Source organism: Brassica rapa, chromosome A03, assembly GCF_000309985.2.
Source record: "Brassica rapa cultivar Chiifu-401-42 chromosome A03, CAAS_Brap_v3.01, whole genome shotgun sequence".
Lineage (NCBI taxonomy): Eukaryota > Viridiplantae > Streptophyta > Magnoliopsida > Brassicales > Brassicaceae > Brassica > Brassica rapa.
Window position 1 is genome coordinate 8,118,525 of NC_024797.2, and position 13,491 is coordinate 8,132,015.

The 13,491-nt window shown below is 36.7% G+C and overlaps 2 protein-coding genes across 8 annotated transcripts; both read left to right on the forward strand.

Moving 5' to 3' along the window:
• The first annotated feature begins 1,987 nt into the window (after positions 1-1,987).
• On the forward strand, positions 1,988-6,448 carry LOC103857460. Of its 5 annotated transcripts, none has more exons than XM_009134645.3 (10): positions 1,988-2,605; positions 2,815-2,920; positions 3,635-3,773; positions 3,867-4,178; positions 4,244-4,391; positions 4,466-5,425; positions 5,513-5,751; positions 5,845-5,918; positions 6,010-6,115; positions 6,203-6,448. In XM_009134645.3, the coding sequence occupies exons 2-10, from the start codon at positions 2,865-2,867 to the stop codon at positions 6,236-6,238; spliced, it is 2,070 nt and encodes a 689-aa protein (XP_009132893.1). In that variant the 5' UTR covers positions 1,988-2,605; positions 2,815-2,864; the 3' UTR covers positions 6,239-6,448. The 5 variants fall into 5 exon arrangements, with proteins under 5 accessions (XP_009132893.1, XP_009132892.1, XP_018513602.1 ...); XM_009134644.3 differs by having other exon boundaries at positions 1,995-2,413; XM_018658086.2 differs by having other exon boundaries at positions 2,432-2,547.
• A 291-nt stretch (positions 6,449-6,739) lies between these two features.
• LOC103857461 (protein argonaute 6) lies at positions 6,740-13,252 on the forward strand. 3 transcript variants are annotated; one of them, XM_009134648.3, is made up of 23 exons: positions 6,740-8,057; positions 8,261-8,429; positions 8,513-8,718; positions 8,801-9,019; positions 9,182-9,315; positions 9,426-9,523; positions 9,609-9,706; positions 9,786-9,945; positions 10,060-10,176; positions 10,243-10,350; positions 10,463-10,525; positions 10,677-10,790; positions 10,885-11,053; positions 11,129-11,241; positions 11,318-11,455; positions 11,558-11,694; positions 11,811-11,876; positions 11,956-12,019; positions 12,131-12,242; positions 12,348-12,421; positions 12,503-12,597; positions 12,676-12,707; positions 12,805-13,252. In XM_009134648.3, exons 2-23 carry the CDS (start codon positions 8,280-8,282, stop codon positions 12,939-12,941), a joined length of 2,604 nt encoding a protein of 867 aa, XP_009132896.1. In that variant the 5' UTR covers positions 6,740-8,057; positions 8,261-8,279; the 3' UTR covers positions 12,942-13,252. The 3 variants fall into 3 exon arrangements, with proteins under 3 accessions (XP_009132896.1, XP_009132895.1, XP_033143065.1); XM_009134647.3 differs by having other exon boundaries at positions 6,740-7,860; XM_033287174.1 differs by having other exon boundaries at positions 7,911-8,151.
• Positions 13,253-13,491: the final 239 nt, after the last annotated feature.

The following is a 13,491-nucleotide window of genomic DNA, read 5'->3' on the forward strand; positions in this document are numbered from 1 at the left end:
AACCTTGGTTTTACAATTGTATGTATAACTAAATGTCTCAAGTTCTCACATTTTCTTATGTGGAAAAGAGTGGTGTTTTTGACGTGACCAACTACGTAATATATGTAAAAGTTTGTATTTTCTTAATCTAAATGAAATATCATCAATAAAATGAAACAGAGAAAATATATATTTTGAAGATTTCACACATATTTATATTAAATTTTGATTATTCATAAAAATAACCTTAAATAAGTAAAATGATCAAAATAACCACTTTTTATTTTGAAAATTTTAATTTTAATTTTTTTTAATTTGAAATCCTATCCTCAAAATCCCACCTTTTAACTCTAAACCATAAGTCTAGATTAGTTAACCCTACGGTATAAATGTATTTTTACTCTTTAATAAAACTTCTTTTGATCATTTTTCTCATTAATGCTATTTTGTGACAAAAACTTAAACTTAAACTTCTTATAAATTTTGCAGATTTTTTTAAGCTTTCAGTCCAACACTTTTCGGACCTGCATACGAATTGTATATACTCGCATAGAGGAGAAATACAAAACCCAAACCACATGAATATAGATCACCCCTTTGGCCCTTTTAAAAATAATCGATTCAGAATCGGAACTTTAGAGACTGGATCAGTCCGATTGATATAGCTACTGAATGTCTATTACATGAAATCAAATAAGTAGTTAAACATTGTGATCGAACTCAAGATTCCTAATGAACAACAGACATTTTTGTTGTTTAGTAATGTAATAATGCAAGTAACGTGATTCTGCAATAATGGCATTTACATAGGTTATAGATTATTGAGAAACAACACTTTGCATTTGTTTTCTTATCAATTATTACGTAGCTTCTAGTAGATAGAATTATAAAGCGGCGTCAAGGACCCCACCCACGAGTCCACTCTCCATACATTTTCCCGTCGATTTTGTATTCGAAACCGAATCGATCACATACGTCCAAGTTTTGATTTGGTATTGGGCCAACACTCTTCTGTACTCTCTCACGCGCCCAGAACGCGTGCTTTTGCCAAACCAAACTAGATTAGTTTCCCTTTTTGGTTTTATTTCTTGTGCAGCATTAGATAGAAATTCTTTCATAAACCCCAGAAACTACAAAAGCATATGTACTTGCTTGAATATAAGGGAAATAGTCTTACTGGCGTTTATTCACATTTTAAATAAAAGGACAAATAAAATGTTTTGTCAAGAGAATAATTATAGACTTGTAGTTCAACGATCTTGTTCAAAGCGTATATGCGAGTACAGTATTATGCTTTTGCATCTACTATTCTTCCTGAAAATACAAATGAGAATTTATTTTCTCAAGTTTCAAGGCATATAATTTTATTTATTCCCAGATGCGTGCAGTTCAATTAACCAAATTAAATATCTGCAGGCGATTTATGTATCCATTCATCCATCCAGAGGCGATGGATATTCGTGTATGTCACAACTTAAATGACACGACGATACGCTCTTCAAGAAAACCTAAGCACTTAAATACCAACTTAGAACATCTTCGATGTACACCTTTATATTTTTCTCTAAAATAAAATTTTTTATTATAAAAATAAAAATGCTCCAATGTATACCTCTATAATAAAGTTTTTCTATTTTACAGAAAAATATAGAGAAAATTATTTTTTGCCTCTATATTTAAAGGTAAAAATAACATATCTCTATATTTTTCCCTATAAATAGAAGAACTCTATTATACAGGTATTCATTGGAGCATTTTTACTTCTATAATAGAATTTCTCTATTTTAGAGAAAAATATATAGATAGAAATATGGATGGATTGAAAATGGTCTTAGTAAATTAGTAAATGTTTCTTTTCCCATGCGTCAATTATATGTTAATTTTTTCCTTTTTTCAGTAAAGAAGAAAATTTCTTCTTTTTTTTTGTTTAAATTAAAAATTTCAGTAAAGAAGAAATTTTCATTAAATAAAGAAGATACTAGTATCATTTTAAAGTAAATATTCATGAAAGCTCTGAGAAATTTTTTGTCAACATTAACTCTTGAGATTTCATTTAACATTGACATATATAGTTTTAATTACAAGATCCATTGGATCTTTTCTGAGAAATAAAACCTTTTAGGGGACATTAATGTAATAATAAAAAAATTAAAAACCTCCACGCGACCTTATACCACGCGTTTATTTATATAACTTCCCCATAAGCTTATATGTCTCTCGTCTCTCCAACGTGCTACGGTGACGACGATAAAAAAAAACCGACGACCACTGGCACCGAAACTAACAACACACCAGCAAGCAAGCAAGCAAGCTCCTCTGTTGTCCGTCCGTCTTCCTCGGCTAACAAATTTACAGTTTTACCCCTCCCTCTGAGTTGTTGTCTCGTTGGAGATATTATTCTCTCTGTCATCTCCTCTTCCGTTGCAACTTGCAAGTAATAAACCCAATTTCTCTCCCCTCAATTTTTGAAATTCTCCTTTTTTTTTTCTTAGCTTTTTTGTTGGCGAGTGGTTTAGATTGTTCTCTGATCTGTTGACGCCGCGTGTGGTCCAATTTCGCCGCCGGGCGGTATTGATTCGATTTTTTTGAGCTATAATTTACTCTTCTTCTCCGAGTTTCCTTTTCTGTTAAGTATTCACAGTTTGACAAATCTTCCTACATTTAATGTTTCTCTTTATTACCTCCAATCAATTTTTTTTTACGGTCAATTTCTCTTATTACTTATTAGCCTAGTTCTTCTCGTGATTGCTCTGGAGAATTCATGTGTTTTGGAGTTTGATGATGATGACGAAACTCTCTGAAACTGTGTTTGTTTGTTCGTTTTTTTTTTTGCAGTGATTTTGAGGTTTAATTGGAGAGACTAGAGTGCAATCATCCGTGTTGAGATGGGGAATGGTGAAGAAACAAAATGTGTTTTCCCCTTGACGAGTCTCCAGATCGGGTAAGTTCTCTTCGCTCTGTTGATCAGCTTATGGGACTATTTTAGTTTCCTTGTTCTGTCTTTTGCTTTTTAATTACAATATAATAAAGTCTTGTTTCACCTATTGTTTAACCTTGTCCTTCCTGACAAAACAAGTTCTTTTTTTTTTGGTCTTGATAATTTGTATGAAAGATCTGCATTGTAAACAGTGATAGTCCAAGGTTTGGTACTTTCAGATATCAATCAATGGTTCTCTGCAGTTCATGTATATATATGAACATGGACTTATATGACATGTTTATAAGGACAATCTAGTTTCCGGTTCTGCTTTTTTTTTCTTTTTTTTTTTAATTTTACCTTTATATTAGCATTGTTTCGGGTCATATTTAAATTGAATGCTTGTAGAATTCTGATGCCTGGGTTTTATATTCCTTTCTTGATTCTGATGTTTTATCAATTCTTGGTGTTAATATTAAAAACATCTCCCTGTGAAGTGAATTATAGTTTGAAGCAGCACCTTTGTTCTAGCAATTCTCTTGTCTAGTTTCATGATATTCTCTTCTCTGTGGAAAGGCAACAGGGTTGCGTGTGTGTTTGTTCTGAATCTCAATGTGTGTTGCCTTCTTTTTCTTGTAAAAGTTCTTAATCTGGTAACAGTTACGTGTCTGTTACATAGGTTGTCACATTTTATTTGCCTGATGTTCTCTGCTTATCTGGCTTTTTCTTTGGTTTCAGAGACTTGCAGTCATATCTTTCTGATCTCAGTATTTTCATGGGCAATAAAAGCAAGAAGATTTACATATTGGTAGACAACCGGCCATGGTTGAATCCCGGCACCCGATCTGCTCACTTCTGGCAACTAATGGTTACAAAGGTTGTCAAAAACTGCTTCCTAAGTACCTTTTCTTATTGTCGCTTCAGATGAAAAACCTGATGAACTGACTGACCCCTCTATCTTTGTTTGCAGTCCAGACTCTCCCCTTTTGCAAACACGAAAGGTCGAGAAGGGAAGAAAAAGCAGAAGCATGAGGATGAGGAGGAGAAGAGGAAGAACCCGAAAGAGACCTGTTCCCAGGCCAACAATAAGAAAATGAAGGAACTCAAGAAATGGTTCTCACTGATCGACGCGACAACTTTCTCGAAGAATAAAATACCTGCAAAGAAACTGCAAAGCTCTTTGTATCTAAACAAGCAGCTGCACAAGACCTTGTACGGTTTCATCGTGTTCGAAGTTGAATGGGACAATGTGAGGGGTATCAATTACTTGAATGAGCTACAGGTACTTCCCTTGCAATTCTCCACTGTTTTGCTTTTATTGTTTCTTACTTTTATATATATCTTCAGACAGACACTTCTCTCGCTATTGAAGCTAAGTTGATGCGGAGGTGGGAGTTCGAGAGCATCGACCAAGCTGTGACGAATATGTCTCAATGGTTCTCTGGATCAAAATCTGAAAGATCTTGCTTGATGGAATATCTTGATACAACTAAAGGTATTATTATTCCCTTTTCATTAATGGCTTCTTGCATGCTTTGTTAAGCTTACACCGTATTGTAACTCGTTCAGGAGAGGTTTTTCACGACGCTGAAACTGATTTCTCAAAAGCTTCACCTGTTGATGATGACGAGGACAAACTCTGTAGCGACTATGTTTCCGTTGAAAACGACTCTCCTTGCCGCTCAAGAAGTGTCTTCGGCGTTGACCACTCTACTACTGCAGACTATGATGAAAACGAACCTCACACACCGCCTCTGACCGGACCATACAAGAGAAGAAGAGTAACAAAGGCAATCAGCACCGGAGTTGAATTTGACTATATGGAGGAAACACCCAAAAGAAAAGATAACCACCCCTTCGACCAGCCTGATGGTGAGAACACCATTGAAGCAACTCAGTACAAAGATGTTCTAGTTCTCGTTAGGTTCGGTGACCGTGATCTGCCCTTCAAATTCAGAGAGGTTATAATGTCCGACGTACGCTTGCTCACTCTGCTTGAAGCTGGTCTCCCTTCATGGGTCCTGTTCCTACAGTCTTACCCCGGGTTCTGCCATCTTTACCGACCCTGGATGTGCCTTCTCGCCAGAACACTATACGTTATCATCTCAATCATCACCGTTGTGATCGGTTTCTACGATCTCTACAAAAACGTCCCCGTTCTAAAGGCCACCGCGTCTCGGCTATGCGGGCCGCTCTTTGATTGGGTCGAAACATGGGACATGGTGTCAAGGATAAAGTACTTGGGGACGATGTTGTTCCTTCACAACGTTCAGAAAGCTGTCAAATGGGCTATGACGATGGCACGTGCTGTGCAGTCGTTTGTGTCTTTGCTCGTGATGCCTCTGGTGAATCCTCTCTTGGAGGTTCTTGGTTTGCTTTTGCCAGTTTGGAACTCGCTGGCGGAGACAGTGGAGAGCTTGGTTTCGGTGGTTTGGATAGTGGTCGAGTCTTGTTGTAGTCTCGTTGGTGATGTGGTGGAGTTGGTGCTTTTGCCCATTTGGTTTATCGTCTCACTAGTTTGGAACATCAGTAAGTAAAAAAAAGCATTAGTATTCTTATTATTTAAGCATATAATCATAAACTCTGATCCTTTTTCTTTACTTAACAATTGTACAGCAAGTGCGGTTTTGCTGCCTCTATTCTGGATCATATCGGAAGTGTTATACGCACCGTTCCGTGTAATAGTTGCATTGGCCAGCGGTTTAGCGTTTTCCTTCTCGTACATATTCGATGTTCTTGGAGATTTATGGCGGTACATGAGCAGCATACTTCAGCTTGCATCAGACTCTCAAGCAGCTGTGAAGACATATGAAGTCTCCATGTGGCGTACACTCTGGAACGACCTTTTTTCTCATGTCAGTAAACCAATGCCTAATACAATAAAGAGAATCTGAATCCTTGCAGCTTCAACCATTACTAAATTTGTTTGTCTGGCTTCTTTTTTTCAGGTTTTTCGTGCTGTCAGGAGTATTTTGAACGGGTTTGTAGCCTTCTTTGCTGCCTGTAACAGACATCGGCTTAGGTAAAGTAGTTTCTCACAGACATTTACCCTTCGCTATGTATCCAAGTTTCTGACATTTGGTTTTGTGTTTGTTATGGTTTTGAATCTGCAGTATATATAATCACATGCAAGATTTTATCCAGAGACTACATGGACGAACCTTGAGATCAGGCTCTAGAAACCCAAAACATGGCAGATCTGCTAACCATCAACGTGCAGTGAGTTTCCTCACAATCTGGTCTGTTTTCGGAATCAGTTTGGCTTATTTGCTTTTCTTCTCACACTGGTTTTGATCATTTTCGCAGGGAGATGACACAAGAAGGAAATTGCACCTTACATAGAAGTCAACAGACTCAACACCAAGGATTAAGATCCTTTTGATTCTTTTCTTCTTTTTTTTTACCGGGAAATGATAGGTTGTTAAGGTATATAGATAGTTTTACATTTCTCTCATGATTTGTGGCGAAAAGCATTTATCCAAAGTTGGCCAAATGATAATGTATATATTACTTACTATATAGGAAAGGAATGAGTTACACTCTTCTTGCAAATATGTGTTACAACGTCACTTTATAATACCTTCGGGCATTAGTGAGTTTTGGTCATGAGTTTTGATACCCCAATTTATTTACATTCGGGCATATGCGATGTTCGGCTGGTAAAAAGTAAAAAGAAGAAAAGAGTATTGTTGGAGATGGGTTTCACCCTATTCTAGACTCGGTCTGAGATCCCAATCCAAGCATAATAAAATTCATATCAAGTATAGTTGAGGCCTAAGAAGGAACAATATAGGTCTACGAAGGTTAAAGTCCACCTCTGACTGAAAAAGTTTCACATGCCGAGCTCGATGAGTCAAAATAAAACGTATAGAAAACAAAGGCATTAAAGACCATCATAAAAACACTTGATTCACGCTGAAAATCAGGACACCGGTACCGCGGTACGATACACCTCCAAAAACCTATAAAAGAAGAATGATAAGCCAAGAAAAGTGATCCAGTTCTCTCGATAGCGAAAACGATAGTGTTTCAATACATATACTTAAAAAGATTTTGAGTTTTCATTTTTTAAATAGTTTCAAACATAATTTTCGATTTTCAAAAAGAAATTTTGAAAAAAAATTCAAACAAAAAAACTATTATAAAAAGTTTGAATATGAAAAATTATAATTCGAAAACATAAAAAATATTTTTTATTTATTTAAATAATTATTTATTATATATATAGAGAATAAATGTACAAAAGTTTTTTGTCATTTAATAAAAATGTCCTTTTAATGATGATAAAAATGAACAATGATACCATGAAAATAGTAAACATGAAATTTTCTCAAATATGAATAATAAAAAATAAGGAAATTTTAACTATGTTTACATCTAACAAATATATTAAAGTATAAATAATGATATTATATATAAAATATTTTTAATTCTTCAAAACATCTCTAACTAATCAAAGTTATATCAAAATAATTGACTACTACATTATTAACACAAATGAAATTAATTAAATAAGTATACTAAAAAAATGTTTAAGTTAGATGACATTAAAACTTATAAATTTTGACAAACAAACCACCTAAAATCTCTAATATTAATTAAAGATACATATATATACTTAAAAATATCGAATTCAGTTTTATTTACCCACTCCTAAATTTTAATTTTAAAATTTTTGTAAACTACTTTCAGTTCAAATTCAAATTAGTCAAATACAAGTTTGGTTCTTTTTTACTGATCTCAATTCTAAATTTTTTATCTGGGACAGATTAAATTACCCAAAAATGGTATCATTTTAATTTATTTTTTTCCGTCACGCGGCGAGACAGTTCCCTCCATTGTTTTGCCTTTTTCTGGGGAAAAACCCTGAGAGAGCTGACGAAGCGCAGAAGAAATGAGCTAATAGTCCCCACACACACACAGTGCTCAACCCTAGAATCCGCCTTCCTGATTCTTCTTCCAAGGTACACACTCGACATTTCCACTTTTCTCTCCGACCGATTCCGTTGTCCCGGAGAGAGATGAGATGTTTCGTGTTCCCGCTCGTGATTTCTCTCCTCAGGCAAAATTTCGCTCGCTGTTGTTGATTTAGAGCTAGGGTTTTACTCTTTTGTCCTTGAGAAACACACACCTTGCATGCCGCAGCAGTTGAATCGACTGAGTGAGACTATCTCTTGTGTAAATGTTTACTCAAATAAAGTATTGAATCCGAGCTTAAAAAGGAACAATTTTTATCATAGATCTAGGGAATGCAGGTCTGTTGGTTTCAATCTGTGACTGTTTCTGTTTAGTTATTTTTAGTTAATAGTATATTCATTGCTTGCTTGCTTGCAGCAGCTTATCTATGATACTACTAACTTGCAGATTATTCTTCCCAAGAAAGATGCCTGTAACGCCAGAAGAACCGAGCCGTCGAGATTATGCGGTCACAGCTAGGCTTGGGGTTGGAAGCACAGGCAGGAGAATACAGTTGTGCACCAATCACTTCAATGTCTCTGTTGGACAGCCGGATGTTGTTTTCTACCAGTACACTGTGAGATTTGTTCTGTCACTTTTCTGTTATCAGTGAATGTGTGTGTATGAGATGTGTGACAAGCCCATGCCTTTCTTTTGCAGGTTAGTATCACCACAGAAGACGGTGAGAATGTCCAAGGGAAAGGAATTGGCAGGAAACTTATTGACCAACTTTACAAGACTTACTCTTCTGATCTTGATGGTAAAAGGTTGGCCTTCGATGGAGAGAAGACTTTGTATACCGTTGGTCCTCTCCCACAGAACGACTTTGACTTTCAAGTCATCTTGGAAGCTTCTTTTTCCAAACGGTATAGTCCTCACCTCTTATCTCGCGTTATTTTTAGTGTACAAGGTAGATCTTATAGACCGCCAGCCTTGTTAATATTGTAGTGACTGTGGCGTCTCTGATGGTGGTAGTCCTTCTGGTTCTTCCAAGAGATCAAAGCGCTCTTTCCTGCCAAGAAGTTACAGGGTCCAAATCCACTTTTCAGCAAAAATACCCTTAAGGAGTGTTCTTGCCACTCAGAGAGGAGTTGACACATCAGATAACAGCACTCAGGATGCAGTTAGAGTGCTTGACATTGTACTGAGACAGCAAGCAGCTGAAAGGTGCATTGTCCTATCTGTTTGCATGTGCATTGTATGTTTTCATTGAAAAAGATACTTTCTACATTCTAATGGACGAATTTTACTTCATTTTGTTGGTATATATGCAGTTATTACATCTTGTGACCATGATAGATTCTTACTGTAGAACCATTTACTATGCAGGGGGTGCCTGTTAGTCAGACAGGCATTTTTCCTTAACGATGTGAACTCTGTTGATGTTGGGGGAGGCGTAATAGGGATTCGAGGTTTCCATTCCAGCTTTCGTCCAACCGATGGAGGACTCTCGCTTAACATTGGTATTTTTCTTTTTACCTTCCTTCTCATATCAATGTTTCATGAACTGTTCTTTATCATTGAATAGTTTCAATAATTCCCCAAACTTTTTTCGTTTTGCAATGGTTTGCAGACGTGTCAACGACTATGATCTTAAAACCAGGTCCAGTTATCGAATTTCTGAAAGCCAATCAGAATGTTGAGTTGCCTAGACAGATCGACTGGATTAAGGTAGTTTTGGTTTTAAAATGCAATAACTGAGAACATGCCATGTTGCTTTTAGTTTGAACTCTTATTTCTCATTGAACCATGGCAGGCCAGCAAAGTGCTTAAAAATCTGAGGGTAAAGGCATCACACCGTAACATGGAATTCAAAATTATAGGTCTAAGTGCGAAACCGTGCAATCAGCAGCTGTATGTTCCCCATGACCTGTTTCGTATATAAATGTATCCTCTTTTCAGACTTTGTTTGACTTTCTTCATCGTTTTCCAGATTTACAATGAAAATTAAAGATGGCGAGTGTGAAGGACAGACTAAAGAGATTACTGTGTATGAGTATTTTAAGCAAACTTACACAGAGCCTACTTATTCTGCGTACTTGCCATGCCTTGATGTCGGCAAGCCAGATCGCCCCAACTATCTTCCACTGGAGGTATGCACCTCCAGCAGTTTTTCCTTTATTTAATTTTGGTCAAGTCTTATATACTACTTCTGTTTTGTTTTTTTGTATATTTCAATTTGACAATTTCTATTCGTTTTCTTGCAGTTCTGTAATCTTGTATCTCTGCAACGTTACACAAAAGCATTGTCAGTGAGGCAAAGAGCTTTACTTGTTGAAAAGTCAAGACAAAAACCCCTAGAGAGAATTAAAGCACTCAATGATGTGAGCTTAGTTTTTATCTTTATCTATTTTGGATGGTAAATCATTGCTAATGGCTATGAATTGCAGGCAATGCACACCTACTGCTATGATAAAGATCCGTTTTTAGCCGGAAGCGGCATATCTATTGAAAAACAAATGACTCTAGCTGAAGGCCGGGTTCTAAATCCCCCAACGGTAAAACTATTTATGATTTTTTTGTGCATAGAAAGGTTATGCACTGCCATGCACACTCTAGTGAATTGTTTAATATTCTTACACCCATGTTGTTTTGTTTGTATATATACAGCTGAAGTTTGGAAAGAATGAGGATTTTTTACCTAGCAACGGACGCTGGAACTTTAACAAGAAGGTAGATGTCTGCTAAGATTTTCGTTCATCATATATACATACTTGTGGATTGGCAGAGCGTTCTTATCTCTTTATGATTTGGATTGAACTTGTTATTCCCGAATTAGCACGTTAAACTTTTCTATTTTACCCCCTTGTTTCTTGCTTTGCAGATGCTTATAGAACCAAGGGCTATTAAGAACTGGGCTGTAGTCAACTTTTCTTTTCCATGCGACAGTAGTCACATTTCCCGTGAGCTCATAAGCTGTGGCATGAGGAAAGGCATTGTAGGTTCCGCAGATACTGTCTCCATTTTCGAATAGTGTTGAACTATATCTGGTCATTTACAGAGTCTGAGTTTTGGTTTGTTTAACCATGTAGGAAATTGATCGACCTTTTGCACTAGTTGAAGAGGAACCCCAGTCTAAAAACTTGAGTGCTGTTAAAAGGGTAGAGAAAATGATTGCAAAGATGAAGTCGAAATTTCCAATCGATCCTCCTCATTTCATTCTCTGTGTCTTGCCAGAACGGAAGAACTCAGATATCTATGGTATCATCTCGCCTTTTCTGTGTGAATTTTAAGTTTCAGCTCTCTAGTTTAAACTTGTTTTTGCAAATTATAAAGGTCCCTGGAAGAAGGTTTGTCTCACTGAAGCAGGGATCAACACGCAATGCATCTGCCCTACGAAGATCAATGACCAATATCTCACCAATGTACTTCTGAAGATAAATTCTAAGGTATACCACCACCTAAGCTAGAACCCTATGCTGGAGTCTTCTCCGTAAATTTACTTCTTTTATTGTCTTAATCTAGCTTGGCGGCATAAATTCTCTGTTGGGAATGGAGTGCTCTTCCAACATTCCATTGATTAACAAAATTCCCACCTTAATCTTGGGTATGGATGTATCTCATGGGTCTCCAGGTCGTGCAGATGTTCCTTCGATAGCAGCGGTATTGCTGCATTCTTACGTTCCTTGTCCTTTGTTTGCCCATTGTGTCTGGTTCTCTTAGGATCTTGATTGCTCTTCTTCATGTCTCGATCTGTGCTGCAAGGTTGTTGGTTCAAAAAACTGGCCCTTGATCTCAAGGTACAGGGCAGCTGTGAGAACTCAGTCACCAAAAATGGAGATGATTGATTCGCTCTTCCAACCAGTCGAGGACCCTGTGAACGGAGACAACGGTATCATGAAGTATGTGAATGCTATTTAGTCAGCTCTATTGTTTTGTTTTTGTTAAATCAAGAAGCAACCAGTTATCAAAAGATATTTAAGTGTCTTCTCTTTCTCTATGACTATGTTGCCAACAGCGAATTGTTTGTGGAATTTTTCAAGACAAGCAACGCACGAAAGCCTAAGCAGATTATCATATTCAGGTATACTAGTTTATCTTCAACGTTTAACTTCCAGTATCCAAAAGTTTTGTTCTTACACAATCATGTGCATGTTTGTTAGGGATGGAGTAAGTGAATCACAGTTCAACCAAGTCTTGAACATTGAGGTGGATCAGATTATAAAGGTCATGTTTCAAAGCTCCTTGTCCGGTTCTGGCTTCTATCAAATTATGTTTTCAAATATGTGTCTAGTGAAAGTATTATACTGAACAGTTTGCTTATTGAACATGATGCAGGCGTATCAACGTCTTGGTGAAACCGATGTGCCGAAATTCACTGTCATCGTGGCTCAGAAAAGACACCACACGAAGTTGTTTCAAGCCAAGGGTCATGAAAATGTTCCTGCAGGTAAAGCGGATACTTTTTTTTTTTTATCTTCTGCATCAGTCACTACGATTTCAAATTTGGTTTCGGAACTCTTTCTTCATAGAAAAAGACACCTCTGTTTGTCAGGAACCGTTGTGGACACCAAGATTGTACATCCGACCAACTACGATTTTTACATGTGTGCTCATGCAGGGATAATAGTAAGTTTTAGACTTTTTTAACCTTTTAAAAGGTTCACTCCTCGCTGCATATGTTTATGTTTCACCTTGGCGATCCCTCAGGGAACTTCAAGACCAGCTCACTATCATGTTTTGCTGGATGAGATTGGTTTCTCTCCGGATGAGTTGCAGAATCTCATCCATTCTCTCTCCTATGTGTAAGTCTCTCTACTCCCTCATCTGCATTATTGATTCCATTTTACTATTATTAAGATCTTCTTTTATCATTGGTCCAGCAACCAGCGGAGCACAACTGCAACCTCAATTGGTAATACACTTTCCTAATCAAACTCTCTTCTATTTTTTATCTTCGAATTGCTTCTCAATATTCGATGTGTCCTCTCTCTTTGTGTGTTTGTTTTCAGTGGCTCCAGTTAGATACGCTCATCTCGCAGCAGCTCAATTTGCGCAGTTCACAAAGTTTGAAGATATATCGGAAGAGAAAGTCCCGGAGCTTCCACGTTTGCACGAGAGAGTCGAAAGCAACATGTTCTTCTGCTGAGTAGATAAATAAATATAAGTAGACGTAGTTCTGCTTACTCTCTAGTCTCAAGCCTAATGAACTCTCTTTGGAGGAAAGCTTATCGTTTTGCATATATACGCAGTCATCATCTAGCGTACAGTCTTAATAGGAGTATGGAGAAGGAAGAGCCCTCTCGTAGATTTTGTTTTCAAAAGAGGCTCGTAGGATTATTACTATTATTCGTAGCCCAAGTGTGCTTGCTTACTGAAGGACACACAGTGTTTACCGTTTTTGTTGATTTCCTTAAAACAGCGGTTTACAAGGCTTCGGGTTAAAATTCGGTTTATTTATTTTTATCTAGAGTTATGAATATAGTGTTAATCTTTGGGTATATACAAAAATTCAGTTTACTTTAAAAAAAAATGAACAGAATAATATTAATTTTAGCTCCAAATTCTAAACCGTTAACTTGAAAATAAAATAAATAATGCCTAAATTTTTTACTTACCATCAATCTTTTTTTTTGTAACAACTTACCATCATTCTAAAACCCTAACCTGTAATACTTTTAATTAATGACCCTAAAATC